Raw genomic sequence first — 19,849 nt, forward strand, 5'->3', positions numbered from 1 at the left:
TAATAAAACATTATGTGAAACAGGTAATGCAATGATACTCTTACTTTCAAAAGGGTTGAGATAGGCATCAGTCTTTGTATTCTTACTAAATGCAAAGTGGGATTAGATCTAGTGGGAATCAAGTAATCCCACTAAATTCCAGTTAAGAGAGGCCTTAAAATAAATGTCACCACTTCTTTAAGTCTGAAAGTAATTTTAAGGTTAATGTCATGAAAATAATGTTTAAAAGATAGAAAATAAATAAAATAGCAGTGAATAAAGAACACAAAAATAAGAATACAATGTCCAAATTACAGGGGCCAAAGGGAATTGAAAATTATTGTTTTGTGTTCTATTTACTGGAGTTTGTTTATTTATACATGCAAGCATTAGGTGAGCATGTAAAATGCCAACAGATATGAATATAATACAGCCCCTGTGCTCACGCAGCTTACATATTATAGAAGGGACAAGTCAGCCTGAAACAAGAAGCAATCATTTTGACAAAGGCAATCATGGTTATATGCACACGTTTTTATAAGAGCAAGGTGGGAGAACTCCCTAAATATATTCTACTGGAATATGCCATGATTCTTCTCAAGCAACATAATGAGATGTTGACGGCATTACATGAGTGCTCCATCAGATGTTTAAAGACCTAGTACAGAGCAAAGTCGAACAGTGCTGTGGATATTGTTACTATTTTCAACTTTCAAGGGTTTTTACATTTACAATTTACAGTGAAAATAGCCCTCTATCTCACTTTTTAAAACAAATGGAGGAAAATGGGGAAAAATGAGTCTGAAGGAAAATGTTAAGGGTATACAGGTAGACAAAAACATACTGTAGGCACAAAATGACTATAGGTACTTGAGTGTTCGAAGGCCACGAGATGGCGCTGCCGGCTAAAGAGACGGGGAAAATCGGACCCCGTATGCAGCGGAAGTGCCTAACCCAAAAAAGGAAGATACGGAAAGATCAGCTTGGGGAAAAACCTTAAAGGGCAAGGATTGGCAAAGAGGGGAAAGAGACCGAGAGCAATCCCGAGATTCCTGCTATTACTGGTGTGAGCCTGGAGTTTGCAACTGTTCTTTATTCTGGGGAATGTGGTTGTGACTGAAGTGCATGAAAGCTGTGTTAAGAAGCCATGGAGGCAGAATGGCTGCGCTTCCCAAGACAAAGGCAAGTCCTGTTTATTGTTCTCTTTTGGGGCATAACCCTGACCGCACCTGGGTTTGGACTTTATTTGGTGACAGAGGAATTAGAGAGAGGATCTTTTGTGGCCAATTTGGCAAAGGATCTAGGGCTAACCGAGGGGGAGCTTGCAGCAAGGGATGCTCGGGTGGTCTCTGATGATAACAAACAGCACTTGCTCCTGGATTCTCACTCTGGGGATTTGTTCACAAACGAGAAACTGGACCGGGAGACGCTGTGCGGCTCCTTAGAACCCTGTATGCTATATTTCCAAATTTTACTGGATAACCCCTTTCAAATTCACCGTGCTGAGCTGAGGATTGAGGATATAAATGACCATTCACCAGTATTTCAGGACAAAGAGATGGTCTTAAAAATACTAGAAAATACAGCCAAAGGGGCAACATTTCAACTAGAAAGAGCACAGGATCCAGATGGAGGGCTTAACAGTATCCAAAAGTATGTCATCAACCCCAGCCCTTTTTTTCATATTAAAATTACTGAGAGTGAAGAAGGATTAATATACCCAGAGCTAGTACTGGACAAAGCATTGGACTGGGAGGAGCAGCGTGAGATGATATTAACTCTCACGGCACTGGATGGAGGATCTCCACCCAAGTCTGGGACCACAACTGTACGCATTATGGTCATTGACGTTAATGACAATGCCCCCCAATTTGAGAAGGCGCTGTATGAGACCCAGGTTAAAGAGAGCAGTCCCATAGGGTCCTTAATTGTTAAGGTCTCTGCAGGAGATGCAGATTCTGGAATCAATGGGGAAGTGTCCTATTCATTTTTTGATGTTTCCGAAGATATCAGAGCAAACTTTCAAATCAATCCTTCATCTGGGGAAATCATCCTGAAAGCGTTGCTTGATTATGAGCTAGTAAAGTCTTACAAAATAAATGTTAAAGCCATAGATGGTGGGAGCCTTTCTGGGAAATGTACTATTTTTGTCCAAGTACTGGACACCAATGACAACCCCCCTGAACTGATCATGTCGTCACTTTCCAACTACGTTGCTGAGAACGCTCCTGAGACCATACTGGCTGTTTTTAGAATAAGAGACAGAGACTCTGGAGTAAATGGAAAGATGATTTGCTCCATTCAAGATGATCTACCTTTCCTACTGAAACCCTCCTCAGAGAACTTCCACATTCTACTGACAGAGGGAGGCCTTGACAGAGAGAGCACAGCTGAGTACAACGTGACCATCACAGTCACCGACTTGGGGTCCCCCAGGCTCAAAACCGAGCACACCATCAGGGTGCTGGTCTCCGACGTCAATGACAACGCGCCCACCTTCACCCAAACCTCCTACACCCTCTTCATCCGCGAGAACAACAGCCCCGGCCTGCACCTGGGCACAGTCAGCGCCACAGACAGAGACGCGGGCACCAACGCCCAAGTCACCTACTCCCTGCTGCCGCCCCGCGACCCGCACCTCGCGCTCACCTCCCTCGTGTCCATCCACGCGGAGCAGGGGCACCTGTTCGCGCTGCAGGCGCTGGACTTCGAGGCGCTGCGCGCCTTCGAGTTCCGCGTGGGCGCGGCGGACGCGGGCTCCCCGGCGCTGAGCAGCGAGGCGCTTGTGCGAGTGGTGGTGGTGGACGACAACGACCACGCGCCCCTGGTGCTGTACCCGCCAGCGCCCAATGGCTCTGCGCCCTGCCCAGAGCTGGTGCCCAGGGCGGCCGAGGAGGGCTACCTGGTGAGCAAGGTGGTGGCGGTGGACGGCGACGCGGGCCAGAACGCCTGGCTGTCCTACCAGCTGCTCAAGGCCACGGAGCCAGGGCTGTTCCGCGTGTGGGCGCACAATGGCGAGGTGCGCACCGCCAGGCCGCTGGGCGAGCGCGACGCGGCGCAGCACAGGCTGGTGGTGCTGGTGCAGGACCATGGCGAGCCAGCCCTGTCTGCCAGCGTCACGCTGCACGTGCTGCTGGTGGATGGCTTCTCGCAGCCCTACCTGCCGCGGCCCGAGGGCGCCCGCGACGAGGCGCAGGCCGACTGGCTCACGGTCTACCTGGTCATTGCGTTGGCCTCTGTGTCTTCGCTCTTCCTCTGCTCTGTGCTCCTGTTTGTGGCCCTGAGACTGTGCAGGAGGAGGAGGGCTGCCTGGGAGGGTGGCTGTTCAGTGACAGAGGGCCACTTCCCGGGCCACTTCGTTGGCGTGAGTGGCACGGGCACCCTGTCCCAGAGCTACCAGTATGAGGTGTGTCTGACAGGAGGCTCAGAGGCCAGCGAGTTCAAGTTTCTGAATCCGATTGTGCCCAATATTCAGGCACCTGACCCTGAGAGCAATAGTGAAGAAAGCTCCAACTTTCGAAATAGTTTTGGATTTAATATTCAGTAAAAAAAAGATCTGGTAGTATTTTCGTTGCTATATGGAGGTACACCCATGTTGATTTTAGTTTAATTTTAGAAGTCAAAGTTACATTAAAAGTTAAGTACTGTATCCCTATACCTGTTTTCACAGTATTATTTCATCTTCCTTATGTATTAGCCACAGCTAGCTTTAATTAGTGTCCATTTCTGAATAATGACTTTACGTTAAAATTATCTTAAAATATGCAGAGATTTATTTATTTTCACTTCTTATTGTTGAAAATTCAGGCTATGTTTTTCAGCTCTTAAACAGCAGAGCCTGCAACTCATGAGCCTAACAATCTGTCTAGTGAGAAAAGATACCAATATTTTTAACCTTATTCCAATATCTTTTCATTTTCATCTTTATTTCTATGTCAAAGAACTACTTCCTTATGCTCTATGTTTCATAATTAAAATGTAATGTTCTGTATGAAAATAAGTATCAATAAAACCCTTTGAAAAGTTGTGTGTGATAGTGTTGAACTCTTGGAATGTTTTTGCTTGTCAATTGATTTTACAAATTTATTTTAATTATCGAATTTTTTAAAATAAGGTAAAAGTAATTCCTTGATTATTTTCATAAACCTGAAATCTCCTTTTACAGAGTGAGTTCTTCTACAATTGATTCCAATATTTCTAAATAGTATATCTACACTGCTCTATCTTGACATTCAATTTCATTGTTTAATATCATTTTGCTATTGTAAAAAAAGGATTTACATTTCTCATTTGCCACACATAAAATCATTGTATATTCTCTTTCCCCATTTCCACAAAACAGTTATAATTTTTGAGGCTAAAACAGTAGTTGTCTATATCTCAGAATGCACATCAGTGTTCTATCGTAACATTTTCTTTCTTTAAGAGCTTCGGTCCTAGAGCTAGTGATTGCTGTTTTGTAGTTGAATCATGTTCTGTTAACCACTACTGATTTTTTTTTCAGATTTTGTCTTAGTGATTGTTTCTCCTTAAAATAGTCATTGGCATCAGATACTCTGTCAATTGTTTACTTCCTGATGACCGTTTACCAATAGCCCACAAAATTCCTGAACCATTTACAATGATTGGCCATCATCCTAGAACTCCCTAAGACTTTTCTGAATTAACCATCTTTCACAAAATCCCATATAGTCTTTCTTATCTTATGCTCTTATTAAGCTGACAAACATTTCTCAATTGTTTCATAAAAATACATTTAAAGGGGGTACATTTTTTGAGACTTTGCATTGTGATGATATTTTGTTAATGTCACTTCACTGACAGTTTAACTGGGTATAAAATTCTAGGTTGAAAATACCTTTTCCTCTAAATTTGAAAGCACTGTTCTTTTTTACTTCATATAGAATTACTGTTTAGAAGACTCATTCCATTCTGATTCAGATCAGTTTATTCGTGTAGTTTTCTTCTCTCATGCTACTTTATCCTTCTGGAATATTGAATACCTGTGTATAGGCTATTTTTATACAGAACACATATATTTATTGTTAATTAGGTGGGGTTTTGCATTTCATCTCAACTTGGTATTCAACAGTTTAAACTATTAATCAAGCACCCATCCCTTATAGGCTCTTGGCTTATGTGTTTTCATATAAACACATTTGAAAATGTGTTTTCACTTGTATTCTTAGTTCTTATAAGTCTGACCACATAGGTGGGATCTGTTACCATTCACACTCATAGTCCTTAGAAAATTTTCTTAGGTTTCAATAATTACTTTCCTAAGTTTTCTTTCTTTTTCTAACCACAACTTCATTAGTGAAATATGGGGCCACCTGAATTAATTCTATAAGACTAAACATTTTTGTTTTCTAATTTCCCATCTTTTTGTCTCTTGTTCTACTTTCTGAGCAGTTTATTTTATTCTCCAATTTTTATGTTTGAGGTTTTGTGCTGACAAATATTTTTAAGAATTGTTTTCGGTTTCTGTTTTTATGGCATCTATTTTAGATTTATAAATTCAATACCTTTTCTTATCTATTATTAATCTATTTTTGTAAGAGTGCATGTGCAGTAATAACTATGATGCCTGTTTTACTCATGAGAGTGAATCACAGGGATGTTAAGAATTTGCTCAAGGTCATATATCTGACTAGTAAGGGATATTTTAGCCACACACTTTATTTTATGATAAGAATCCCTGCTTCATACAATTGTTGTTAAGATTAAATGGGCAAATACATATAGTTTACTTAGAAAAGTAGGTAGAATAGAGTAAGCAATAAGTACTATATTTTGTTATATTTTATTTCTCTGAGAATATAAATCAGATATTTTAAAGGTTTTCTTTTTAAAATTTCTATACTATTCCTGTTTCTTTTTTTATTGTTTTGGTATTTCTGTTCCACATTGTAGGACTTTCTTCTACAAACAGCTTGTAGTTCTTGGTTGTCTTCTTCTATTTAAGAATAATTAAATGTCCAAAAACTTACAGTAGGATTCATAAGACCTTATTAACGTAGGGACTTCACTCTAATATAACTGTACCAATACGAGGCTATTACATTTGGAGACTCCCAAATGTCAGAACTCTACCTGAAAATTTCATATTCTTCAGGTTAGATGTCTACAATATTCTATGTAAAAAAGGTAATGTGAGGAGTTCTGGCTTATACCTTCTGCTCTACAAAATGAGAAAATTTAGCAGGAAGAAGGTGCTAGTAATCTCACCATTAAATGAAATTTTATGCTTCTACCAATTTTTAGTTTCACATTTCACATTTGTACTCAGTCCTGCTTGAGTTCCTCAAGACTAAATTTATAAAAATGAATTAAAATTACATTTTCAAGCTGTGAGTTACTTTTCTGTTTATGTAGAATGGTAAGAATGCCAGAGAACCCAACTTTCCTCTATATAAATTCTTATAGAATTATAATTTTCTTTTTCTTCTTCTTATTTTCCCTGTTACCTGATTTCAGCCTTTTTATGTTCCTGGTTTTTCCAATTTTGACCCTAAATGTAATTAGTTGGGACAAACCCACTAGTTTCTTGAGTATCTACAATTCAGTAACTTTATGTTAAATATTTTGGGGGGACTATTAATCAAACTGTTCTTTAATCTGCTTCATACAATTAAAAATGTGTTTTCACTTATATTCTTAACTCTTATGTTTGTATCATTTTTATAACTTTTATATCATTTTAATGCACATTTTTAAGAAGAAGAAGGATAACTACAGCCAATCCACCTACCTTTCAATTCTACAATCCTGTGCTGATTGATTTTTCAACCATGTTTCTAGTTTGTGTTTGCTACCAATATAATTTAAAATTAACATTTTAATATGAAAACTTGTTAGATCCTCCCTCCATTCATACCCCCCATACTTTTTATTGTGAATTATGTAGGTGTTAGCTAATAGATCATCGCTTTTGCATTCAACAACTTATCAAACTTCCCAATCTTCCATCTATTCTTGAAAGTACTTTTCAGACCTCCTAGTGTAGACATTGTTGGAGGGCTTTTGGTCTCTGTTCGAACTATGTCCTTCATTATGTTAGAAATTTGATTAAAAATGAAACAGCCATAAGTTTAAGGGATGGACCCTGACTGGAGTAAAACAAAGCAAGAGACAAAGATGAATGTTCAGAATCTGAGACTAGAACCCCACCTGTAGTCCTAAACGTCTTGAAACAAAGATTATTTCACTAGCAGGCACATGACCTTACTTAGTGTAATCAGCATGAACACTGATTTGTTCAATGATTGTTGCTGCTAGGTACTATTGTGTCAGTTCTGACTCATGAACCCTCAACAAAACATGGTACAGTTGGCAACAGACAATTGTTGCTGTGTTTGAGTACATTTTACAGCAACCGTGGCAATCTATTCTGTAGGCCAGAGACTCTCTCCCATTGCGTTTCTTGCCTGAAAGATGGAGCGAGTAACCAGGTCTAACAATTGAAAAAATCTTGAGATCCTGAGGGGACCCAGTTTTAGAGCAAGCCTATTTTAAATAAAACTGGAATGTTTGAGTGTATGTACTTGTTAAGTATTATTATATGATGAGAAGTTGAAAACAAATTGTGAATTCACATACTATTTCCCATACCAATCGTTACTTCAATGCTATCAAAGAAATCCACAGAAATGTCTTCTTGTGCTATAACAGTTAGTAGGAGGGGGCTCCAAAAAGTGAATGAAACAATTCCAGTAACTTTTTGTTCCATTTTCCACGAGGTTTCTTAAGCCCCCCTCATTTATGTTTCATTCATAACTCAGTTTCATATCCACTGAGGAAACACCTGATATGACCCATGCACACTTTCCCTTTCCTAGAGTAATGACAGAATTTCCCTCAGTTAATATGTATTACTTGTCTCTTGCTTTTAACCTTCTAAAATAAAAATTTTAAGCTCTTAGAGACCAGGAAACTTTTATTGTATTTCTATATTTATCACAACTGACCATATTTGGTTATCTGCAGAGTTCAGAGGCATGCTTAATACGTGTTTTGAACAAATACTAAAAACATCACAAATTATAGATAATTTAAAAAGAAAGCTAGATGGTATATGGAATGTATTTGTTATCACGTAAGGAACAGAATGGATAACCAATATTTGTTTCCGGCGGACATCTATATGGAAGCAAGCGTTCATCAAACTGTAAAACTCTGTGGAGACACGTGGTGGCGCTGCAGGATAACTTCAGGGGGGAAAAAATCACAGTGCATACATTCGGGCCACTGTTATTCAGTGCATATCAGTGAGCTGGGAGGACCGGAAGAACGGCTACGAGGTGACCCAGAAACCATTCAAAGGAGCTAAGGTCTTAGCCTCCGGAGGATTTGGTGAACAGATTCCAGGCACAACTCCCACAGCTGCGAGGTGGTGCTGAAGCAGGAAGTCTGGAAAAGGAGCTATGGAGATGGGCGGGCCAGTCATTCTGCAGATAAGGCAAGTCCTGCTTCTCTTTGTCTTTCTAGGAATGTCTCAGGCCTCCGACTTAGTGCGCTTTTCAGTGGCGGAGGAAATGCAGAGCGGAAGCATTGTGGGCAATTTGGTCAAGGACTTGGGACTGGAGGTGGGGGAGCTATCCTCCCGGGAGGCCCGGGTGGTCTCCAAGGGTAACAAACAACATCATTTGCAGCTAGACTTAAACTCGGGAGATTTGCTCCTAAGCGAAACACTGGACCGGGAAGCGCTTTGTGGCTCCAGCCACCCATGTGTACTGCACTTCCAGGTGTTAATGAAAAACCCCTTGCAGTTTATTCGAATTGAGCTCCAAGTCAAAGACGTAAATGACCACTCTCCCGCTTTCCAGGAAAAAGAAATGCTTCTCCAAATCCCAGAGAATAGTCCTGTTGGCTCTGTGTTCTTACTAGAAAGTGCAACGGATTTAGACGTGGGGGTCAACACTCTAAAAAACTACACCATCAGCCTCAACTCTCATTTCCACGTTCAAATTAGAGTCAACCCGGACGAGAGACAATACCCTGAGTTGGTTCTGGACAAGGCGCTGGACTTTGAAGAGCAGGCTGAGCTCAGTTTTGTGCTCACTGCTCTGGATGGGGGCTCTCCGCCCAGATCGGGGACTGCTTTGGTACGGATAGTAGTTGTGGACATTAACGACAACTCCCCGGAATTTGAACAGACCTTTTACGAGGTGAAGATTCCAGAGAATAGCGTCTTAGGCTCACCGGTTGTGACCCTCTCGGCTTGGGATTCAGATTCAGGGACCAATGGGGAGATAGCATACACCTTCTCCCATGCTTCAGAAGATATTTGCAAGACATTTAACATCAACCCCAAGTCAGGGGAGGTTCGTCTAACGGCACTGCTGGACTTTGAAAGAATGGAATCATACGCAATAATCGTTCAAGCCACAGATGGAGGTGGCCTCTCTGGAAAATCAACACTGAGAATTCAGGTCCTGGATGTGAATGACAATGCTCCCGAAGTCACCGTGTCATCAATTACCAGTTCAATTCCTGAAAACTCACCCGAGACTGTGGTTATGGTTTTCAGTGTCCTAGACCCAGATTCCGGAGACAACGGGAGAGTGATTTGTTCTATCCCGGAAGAACTCCCGTTTATGCTCAAACCGTCCATTGAGAATTACTACTCCTTGGAAACGGAGAGGCCATTGGACAGAGAGAGCAGAGCCGAGTACAACATCACCATCACAGTCACCGACTTGGGGTCCCCCAGGCTCAAAACCGAGCACACCATCAGGGTGCTGGTCTCCGACGTCAATGACAACGCGCCCACCTTCACCCAAACCTCCTACACCCTCTTCATCCGCGAGAACAACAGCCCCGGCCTGCACCTGGGCACAGTCAGCGCCACAGACAGAGACGCGGGCGCCAACGCCCAAGTCACCTACTCCCTGCTGCCGCCCCGCGACCCGCACCTCGCGCTCGCCTCGCTCATGTCCATCCACGCCGAGCGCGGGCACCTGTTCGCGCTGCGGGCGCTGGACTTCGAGGCGCTGCGCGCCTTCGAGTTCCGCGTGGGCGCGGTGGACGCGGGCTCCCCGGCGCTGAGCAGCGAGGCGCTGGTGCGCGTGGTGGTGGTGGACGACAACGACCACGCGCCCCTGGTGCTGTACCCGCCAGCGCCCAACGGCTCTGCGCCCTGCCCAGAGCTGGTGCCCAGGGCGGCCGAGGAGGGCTACCTGGTGAGCAAGGTGGTGGCGGTGGACGGCGACGCGGGCCAGAACGCCTGGCTGTCCTACCAGCTGCTCAAGGCCACGGAGCCAGGGCTGTTCCGCGTGTGGGCGCACAATGGCGAGGTGCGCACCGCCAGGCCGCTGGGCGAGCGCGACGCGGCGCAGCACAGGCTGGTGGTGCTGGTGCAGGACCATGGCGAGCCAGCCCTGTCTGCCAGCGTCACGCTGCACGTGCTGCTGGTGGACGGCTTCTCGCAGCCCTACCTGCCGCGGCCCGAAGGCGCCCGTGACGAGGCGCAGGCCGACTGGCTCACGGTCTACCTGGTCATTGCGTTGGCCTCTGTGTCTTCGCTCTTCCTCTGCTCTGTGCTCCTGTTTGTGGCCCTGAGACTGTGCAGGAGGAGGAGGGCCGCCTGGGAGGGTCGCTGTTCTGTGCCAGAGCGCCACTTCCCGGGCCACTTCGTTGGCGTGAGTGGCACGGGCACCCTGTCCCAGAGCTACCAGTATGAGGTGTGTCTGACGGGAGGCTCAGAGGCCAGCGAGTTCAAGTTTCTGAATCCGATTGTGCCCAATATTCAGGCACCAGGCCCTGAGAGGAATAGTGAAGAAAGCTCCAACTTGAGAAATAGCTTTGGATTTAATATTCAGTAAAATATATATATATATATATACATACTTGGTGGACTGCAGTGGTAGTGGGACTGTGTCCCGGAGTTAGTTACAAGATGTGTCAGAGAGGAGGTTCTGAGAGTTTGGTAAATAAATTGGGGAAAACTCTTCCTAAAACCCTTCCTTCAACCCTTCCTATGCGTTTTATATCCAGTTACTTCATCGACTTTCTTGCTCCATATGTATTTTGCTTTATGACACTTCTGAGCCGATGTTTATTTCCCCCAGTTTGTATGCATTTTCCATTGTACTGAATATTTTCTCATATTCTCCCCACTTTGACTTTTAAATGAAAATTTATTTGGTTCGAATGAGATTTTAACTTACTCTCTAACCCACAGGCTCTAAACTGGTAAATGTAAACCCAAAATTACAACATCAAGTCACTTTCTTTTCATGTCCCCTAACCCAATTGACCTTTCATCTACAATTAGACTTATTGTAAAAGAAAACTGACTACTTTAGAAATAATACAATCAATCATTTCTTCCTTTGATTCTTTTTGCATGCTTCCTATGGTTTAATAATGGGCTGCTCTGTGTAAATGTAATTTTTCTTTGTTTAAGTCCATTGTATTTTTTGGTGAATGTTTTTAAATGTTTATCACTACTGCAAATAAACCTACACAACTCTATCTTATGGTATAACTATAAGCACATATATCAAGTTAAAAGAGGCAGAAGGCAAGTGTCTCATTATTTCTTAACTTATACATTCTGGAAAATGACTATGAAGGCACATGACACTGTGGCCACGCCCAGAATCCTGGGATATGAAATGGCAGTTCCCGGTGTGTCACCAGCGCTACAAAGTTCTAAGACCCAGTGAAGCGCAACAATCTGAATGACAATTTGGATAACACAAAATGTGTGGGTCAGTGTATATGTTATGTTTCCTGTTCTCCTACATTTCATGTAAAAGGTATATATTTTTTCTAACTTTCAAAATTCACACCCAAGAGTAAAATTATACATTACTCCATACTTAGAAAAAAAGTTAGTATTGTTTAACCTTTGTCTGTGTGATGCATTCTGAAATTGCCTCTGCTATTTACTGTCGGGGATCTTGTGAAGTGTCAATAGATATTCCTTTAAGGCTCTTTGTTTAAGTAGTCGTTGTAGGAGAGCGTTTCAGCATGTGCTGCACAGGCACCAACCAACTACTCCTCTTTGTAAAGATCTTACGAGATACAGAAGAGAAACCCTTCGTGGTTGGAGTGCGTGCTGACAAATACCACTAAAATCTATATGTTGCCAAAGGAAAATGCAAGCATACAGGGAGAGTTTAGAAGAAAGGAGATGTGTGTGAGAGAGACAGCAGCGATGGGAAAGAGGCTATAAAGGGACGGTGCCAATGAATAGAATGATTGTTTTAATAACACAGACTAGAGTCAATGACAATAATGTCTTTTAGATATTTACAACTTGATCTTAGCATTGTAGAAGGGCTGGGTATTAGTCAGTTGATAATGCTGAGAAGTACAATCTCACTCTCTACCCTATCTTAAAAAAAATTCCGTTGGTAAGACAATGTAGCCCTGTTCACCATCATTTGCATACAAGATAAATGTAAAGGACAAAAGGCCACTGTGTTTCATTTAGGTTAATTAAAATTTCTTTTTTCAGAGGTGGAGCCCAGAACAAAATTTCTCCCATTAAATTATAGGTTCCCAAACACATTACTCCTCTTTGGAAAAAAAATATTACTCAGAGCTCTCCTCGCAATTAATATCTTATATACTATACCCCACAAAATGTAGTTATCTGCTTTTTAACACCCCTTGGATCAATCCAGAGCCAGCCCCCACCCCCTCAGGGGTGATATTACCCACTTTGTGGAACACTGAAGTAAATGAACATTTCTTTTTTTTTTTTAGAACAAAAACAAAATACTGGTAAGTTCATTTATCTCCTCTTTCCTGTCTTTAGTGAGGAAAAAGTAGAGACCTTCTGGCTTAAAAGGATACTCCAGGTTAAGCTTCTTAGCATACCAGACAAGAGATATGAGACCACGAAGGTAAAAACAAAACAAATAAGCTGACCACTCACTACTGGCGAGAATATAAAATGGTATAGCCACGTTAGAAAAATGTAGGAATTCATACAAATCTTAAATATAGAGTATCCTATGATCCAGCAATTCCACTCCTATATATCTATCCAAAACTGTTTAAATGGACTGATGAATAAACACAATGTAACGCACTTCCCTGTAACAGAGTTGTTATTCAGCAATAAAAGGGAATGCAGAACTGCACCTGTGGTAACAGGGATCCACATCAAAGACATTTTGCTAAGTCAAATAAGTGAAAGGTTCCCACATTGGTATTATGTATTTGTATTTAAACTTCAGAAGTTTAAAGACAATTGAAAACTGCAATAGTAGTGAAATATTCAGAATAGGTAAATTTATAGAGACCGAAAGTACAACAATGTGGTGGTTTAGGGCTGGAGGGGAGAGATGAAGAGTGGCTGCTAATGAGCACGTCTTTCTTCTTTGTTCAGGTAATGGGAATTCTCTAAAATTAAAATTATGGTGATAGTTCTACAAATACTCTGAAAACCATTGACTTTTAAGTTTTAAATGAGTGAGCTCTATGGAATGTAAACCATGGCTAACAAAGCTTCAAAAATAAAGATGAAGTGGTTCTTGCAGCTTATGGTCCCATCTAAGCTGGGTCTTACCTCATCTGTCATGGGGAAGGGAGATGGAGCGGTTCAGACAGCTCAGAAAACTGTAACAGGGGCGACAACAGAAGCCAGGGCCAGGGACTCATCCTGTTGTTTCCAATGTCTCCTCATATATAACAGCATGTTTTAAAAGGAATTGCTACTGGGGCTGTAGTTGACACATGCATGAATTTACTCCAAACAAAATATGTTTAAATGTCTCTATGATCAGAAAATGACGGCAGCCAAGTTTTTCTGTGAATACATTTTTGTTAGTCTTGTTATGGTGCCTTTGCAAAGAAGTCCAATCAAAATTGTGACTTCTGAGAATATCTGTTGTCAATTAAATTCTAGACAGAGATGGCTGTCAACTCTAAAGGCATGGCAACTGTCTTTTGGGATTCCAAAGTAGTAATCTTGATAGATTTTCTTGATGGCCACAGGACAATCACAAAGGTTTACTATCTAGTAGTTTCAAGGCAATTGAAAAACCGCCATGCTAAGAAAAAGGTCAGAGAAATTATACCGAGGTGTTTTCTCTTTTCCCTGTTTGACAATGTATCTGCTCATTCTTCAAGGGTAGCCAGGGTTGTCTATGATATTTCACTGGAAACCCGTATCCCATCCAACCCTCAGACTTAATTTTGTCCTGTAAATTTTGTTTGTTCCCCAAACTCAAAGGACATTTAAAATGGGGCATTATTTGAGTCCCTCGGAGAAACCCAACCCCCCACTTTGATGTGTTGTAAGTCTGAGAGTGTACAAGCCTTTGGGGAAGAGTTAGCAATGGAGATATTACCTTCTAAAATGCACTAGAGGATAGATTGAGAAAGAATAACTCCACATTTTGATATTTTTACTTAATAAGGGAATCTATTTTCTAGCAATGTTTTTTTTGTTTTTACCTACTGTCATGTTGGCGCTCTGCTAGAGAGTGGCCAAGTCTTCAGGAGCTCAGCTGCCCAAACTTAAGTAACTTAATTCTTGCCTTAAAACATGATGTTAGAAAACAAATTTTGCTCTTGTGCTTTAAATGCCTATTTTTTTAAAAATTGCTTCTATCTCCTTCTTTTTCATCTCCCCTCCATCAAAGTATCTCTTTTATAACTAAATTTAAATGAGTGTATGTGACTCAAATAGCATCAGTCAAAGAATAGACGATCAGTAATTCAGAATTATTTCATACTCATGGGATAAAGTGCAGAAAGGTTATTGTGTGTTACTAACTATGCAAAGGCATTCAATTTTTTTGGATCATAAGAAACTACTGATAACAGTTTGAAGACTAGGAATTCCCAAACACTTCATCATGCTCATGTGGAACCTGTACTCAGACCAAAAAGCAGTCTTCAGACAGAACAAAGGGTTATTGCCTGAGAAAATCAGGCAAAGTATGCATCGATGATGTTCTTTCATCATGCTGAGCAAATTATCCCAGGAGCTGGACTATGTGAAGAATAATGTGACATCAGAATAGGAGAAAGGCTCATTAACAATCTGTGATTTGTACATGACACAATCTTGCTTGATGTAAGCCAAGCACTTACTGATAAATATCAAATAATGTAGCCTTCAATATGGATTATACCTCAGTGTGAAAAACTCAAAAATCCTCGCAACTAGACCAATTATGATAAACAAAGACTGAAGCTATCAAGGATTTTATTTTGCTTAGATCTACAATTGATGCTAATGGAAGCAGCAGCCAAAAATCGAATATAGAATGTCGGAACAAGGCCTCTTTAGAGTGTGAAAGGACAAAGACATCACTTTGAGGACTAAAGTGCACCTGACCCAAGCCATGGTATTTTCAGTCAATTAACATACATGTGGAAGTTGAACAATGAGGAAGATCTGAGAGTAATTGAAGCATTTGAATTACAGTGCTCGTGAAAAACATTGGTTACACCAGAGCCTGCCAGGAGAAGAAACAAAAATGCCTCGGACGAAGTACAGTAGAATGTTCCTTAGAAATGATCTAGACCTTGTCTAATGTGCGTGGGACGTGTTATCAAGAGGGGCCAGTATCTAGGAAAGGAGATCATGCTTGGCAAAGGAGAAGGTCTGTGAAAAAGAGGAAGATTTTCCCCGGGTGAATTGACAAGGATGCAGCAATGGGCTCAAGAATAACCAGTTATGAAGATGGGGCAATACTGGACAGGGCTTTCTCCTGGTATAATTTGGGGCTCTGTGAGTTAGATCTGACTCCACAATACCTAAAATAACATAGTTTAGATGTAACCAAGAGCATGGGGGGGGGGAAATCACTTAAGAATATTTATAAGCATAGATCTTCATCTTTCTTTCTACTTCCAGTCCACCACCAATCCAGACTCCATTGATCTAGTAAATATTTCTGGAAAATGGTGAATTTGGTGGAGTTTTTATATTGCAGATCATTACATTTCTGTTTAACAGTTGAAATTACTTATCAAGCCTCCCAGTAACTTATGCCACCTACCATTTGGTTTCTCTTCTCCTCTCCCTCTTGTGGATTACTATCTTCCTCTCTACCCAGGTTAGTGCCTGTCCGTCAGTCCTCTAGCCTATTGTTTCTTCTTCCCTCACTTGCCCTCCCCCATTTGATAACCTCCAAACTCTGTTCCTTTTGGCATGAAAGTCATTCTCTTGTTTTTCCTGTGTATAAATGTGGTGTCATACAACACTTACCCTTTTGTGTGTTTGACTAGTTTCACTCAGTATAATATTCCTCACGTCAATCCATGCCATGAGGTGCTTTGTGGTTTCAGTGTTGATGGTTAGTGGTGTACATTAGTCTATTGTGCATATGTACAAAATTTTCTTTAGTCATTTTTCTATGGATCAGCATTGAGGTTTCCATCTTCTTGCATGGTCAGCAGTGCCATGATGAACATGGGTGTGTATATGTCTAGAGCAGTGGTCCTCAACCCTCCTAATGCCATGACCCTTTAATAGCGCTTCATGTTGTGGTGACCCCAACCATAAAATTATTTTCATTTCTATGTCATAACTATCATTTTGCTACTGTGATGAATTGAGCGCCCCCTGTGAAAGGGTTGTTCAACCTCCAAAAGGGCTGCAACCCACAAATTGAGAACCATTGGTCTAGAGGGTCCCACCTCTCTCTGTTCAACCAGTAAGCCTGATCTCTTGTATGGTTTTGAGTTTTGTTCCACAGTTTTCTCCCACTCGATCCAGGACCTTCTGCGCTCTCCTTTCAGGAGTAGCTGCTAATGGTAGCAGGTCATCATCTAGTTTGGGTGGACTTGACAGACCTTTGCTTGGTTGTCTTAGTGCTCTCATAACCATATGTATCCTGATAAATCCCCAAGTCCAAAGTCAATATCTCCAGCTCAGATTTCATAAGCTTCAGTTACACACAGAGAGACATAAACATCCTCCATACAAGGATGTATGTATGATAGCTGTTTTCCTCAGTATCAGTGTGCCCAAAATTGAACACATAATCTTCATCCATCTCAACATTTTTTCCAGTGTTCTTGGTTTTAGTGAATGACACTACTTGTCACCCAACTGCCTAATCATCCTTGAATCTCTCCTCTTTCTTCCCCTGCAAACTGTCAATCACCAGTACCTCCTAAATATCCTTCTGACCATCCCTCATATCTCTAGACACACTGGTATTACCCTGAAACAGGCCACAGACATCTCCTCATTGATCTCACTGATTCTGGTCACACTTATTAATTCTCCATCTTTCAACAAGACAGACTTTTTTTTCAAATATGTAAATGTGAGCATGTCAATCGTGTTTTAAAATCTGCATTGTGTTTGAATTATCCCTCAACTCAAACCAAACCAAATAAAACAAACATTTATTCCGACTCCGAGTGAGAAGGACCAAGTAGAATTGCTCCTGTCACTGTTCTCCCAGGGAGTGGCTGGTGGGGTCAGATTGCTGACCTCTTGGTTAGCTGCACACTGTGTAACCCGCGCTGTCCTCAGGGCTCCTTGAATGACCTCCATATAAGGAAAAACACGCACTACTTGACTTCTACAATTATTCATCTTCTAGCCCTACTTTTATCCCTAATGTCACTTTAAATATCTCCTATCATGATTCAAAATTCAAGAAATATGGAAAATGCCTGTGGGAAAAATATATCTTCTCCTTGCTGGCTCCCTCAGATCACAATTTATTACTTCAGAAAAGTTTTACAGATGTCCCCAATCTAGACTCGATTTCACTTAGTTTGTTAACGCTAGCACTTACTAGCTATTTTATAAAAATTAAATCATTCTTCTATAAAAAGGAATCCTAGAAAATAAATACTTCTTTAACCATATTTTACAGGTGAGGAAACAGCAGCACATAAAAGCTAAGTAACTAACTTGCCTCAAGTCTAGAGCGAGTAAGCAGCAGAGTCAGGATTCTGAAAATCAGACATTTTCAGCCCAGAATCCATGTTCCTAACTATTACCTATGCTGCCTAAACAGTACACAATGTTGCTTCTAGACATTTCTACATTACTCTTTACCTCTGCATGCATTATCATATATATTTTTGCATTATTATATTTTAATTTACTTGTCTACTAATATTTCTAACTTACAAGATCCATCAAGGTAAGGGTTGTAACTATCTTACAATCTAGTGCTGTGCCTGAAACTGAAAATAATTGAATGCTTGCTTAATGAAAGGATGAACACAACTAAAAGTATGTCTCTGGTTTTACTCAAGCGTTAAATCCAACTTACTTTAGTTACTAAAAGATTTATGCATATGAGTGATAGTTTCACAATTAAGAAACAGAAGCCAAATGCTCATGTTCTTATTTTGTGTGGTGGTGAGATTTCTTCTTTATCAATGCCCCCTTGTCCTGGATATCTGTCCGGTGTCTTCAGTGCTGTCATGCTCTGCTTCCCATTTGACATGTTCACTAACCCTGAGCAACAACCCATTGATGTACTCTGGTCAAGACCAATCACAGTTTCATTTGCAAAGTGAATACTTGTCACCAAAGAAATGTAGGCACACTTGGGTGCGCACACCCATATTCTAAGTGTGCTGCCCATGAAGCTAGTCCAGCCTAAATTACCATCTCTTTATTGTTTTATAATTATGTTTAAGTGTTCTAAGAAGGTGGACCATGTATTATATTTCTTCACATACACCACAAACAAATGTATCATTGGGATTTAATTTAATAATATTATTTTACATAGACATATGCCAGTACATAATGACATCTACTAACAAACACAAGGAACTGGTATTGTCTCTGAGAAGAAGGTAGACACCTCTTAGCTGAGGGAAGTAGAATTATACATACTTAACTTTATCATTTTATGATGATAATTTTTTAGGAGACATGTTTTTTAATATTAAAATGAAAAATAGTGGCTTATTAGCTATAAAGGGCTGAGCTCAACAAATTTTTATGAAGACCAAACAAAACAAATGTTTACAAGTGGAAAAAAGACTGCATTTTTAATTTCTCAAGAAGTGGCCTAAACATGTACATATGTAAGTATATTTATATATGATGATGATGAAATAAAGCTATGAGCATATATTTATAGGTTTAGTATTAAGGTAGCAGATGGACATTGGCCTCTACTCAAGTACTCCCTCAATTCAAGAACACTTTGTTCTATTAAACTGGCATTCCATTATGCTAACCTTTCAGACACGATCACTGAAGACAAAGTGGTTGCATAAGCAAATGTGGGAAAGAATGCTGATGGTGCCTGGCTATCAAGAGATATAGCACCTGGGGTCATAAAGACTTGAAGATAGGCTGGTCCAAAGGTAGTGAGATCTCACAACGATTGCTTACAGTCAATTTGTCTACCCACCCCACCCCCCCACTACTGCACTTGACTAGTCTTAAAAAAAAGAGACTTGAAGATAAACAAGTGGTCATCTAGCTGAGAAGCAACAAAGTCTACATGGAAGAAGAACACCAGCCTGTGTGATCACGAGGTGTCGATAGGATCAGGTATCAAAGAACAAAATATTGTATCATTGTGAATGAGGTCCCCCTGTGTGGAGTGTGTGGAGTGGAGACCCAAAACTCATCTGTAGGCAATTGGACACCCCCTTACAGATGGATCACAGGGAGGACACGAGCCAGTCAGGGTGCAGTATAGCACCGATGAAACACACAACTTTCCTCTAGTCCTTCAATGCTTCCTACCCACCCACCCATGCACTATCATGATCGCAATTCTACCTTACAAAAATGGGCTAGACTAGAGGATGTACATGGGTACAGATAAGAGCTGGAAACACAGGGAATCCAGGACAGATAAACCCCTCAGCACCAATAATGAGAGTAACAAGACAAGGAGGTGAAGCGGAAGGTGGGGGAGAAAGGAGAAACCGGATCACAATGATCTACATATAACACCCC

At 41.1% G+C, this 19,849-nt stretch overlaps 2 protein-coding genes across 2 annotated transcripts; both read left to right on the forward strand.

The window, feature by feature from the left end:
• Positions 1-317: 317 nt before the first annotated feature.
• LOC142439386 (protocadherin beta-10-like) lies at positions 318-3,996 on the forward strand. The gene has a single exon (XM_075541702.1). It carries the CDS (start codon positions 1,127-1,129, stop codon positions 3,524-3,526), a length of 2,400 nt encoding a protein of 799 aa, XP_075397817.1. The 5' UTR covers positions 318-1,126; the 3' UTR covers positions 3,527-3,996.
• A 4,165-nt stretch (positions 3,997-8,161) lies between these two features.
• On the forward strand, positions 8,162-13,691 carry LOC142439388 (protocadherin beta-11-like). Its single transcript, XM_075541704.1, has one exon. It carries the CDS (start codon positions 8,403-8,405, stop codon positions 10,800-10,802), a length of 2,400 nt encoding a protein of 799 aa, XP_075397819.1. The 5' UTR covers positions 8,162-8,402; the 3' UTR covers positions 10,803-13,691.
• Positions 13,692-19,849: the final 6,158 nt, after the last annotated feature.

The sequence above is a fragment of the Tenrec ecaudatus genome, chromosome 2 (genome assembly GCF_050624435.1).
Source record: "Tenrec ecaudatus isolate mTenEca1 chromosome 2, mTenEca1.hap1, whole genome shotgun sequence".
Classification (NCBI taxonomy): Eukaryota; Metazoa; Chordata; class Mammalia; order Afrosoricida; family Tenrecidae; genus Tenrec; species Tenrec ecaudatus.

Bases quoted from the DNA above. Each gene is read 5' to 3' on its own strand.
- LOC142439386 (XM_075541702.1), top strand. From the start codon at position 1,127: ATGGAGGCAGAATGGCTGCGCTTCCCAAGACAAAGGCAAGTCCTGTTT.
- LOC142439388 (XM_075541704.1), top strand. From the start codon at position 8,403: ATGGAGATGGGCGGGCCAGTCATTCTGCAGATAAGGCAAGTCCTGCTT.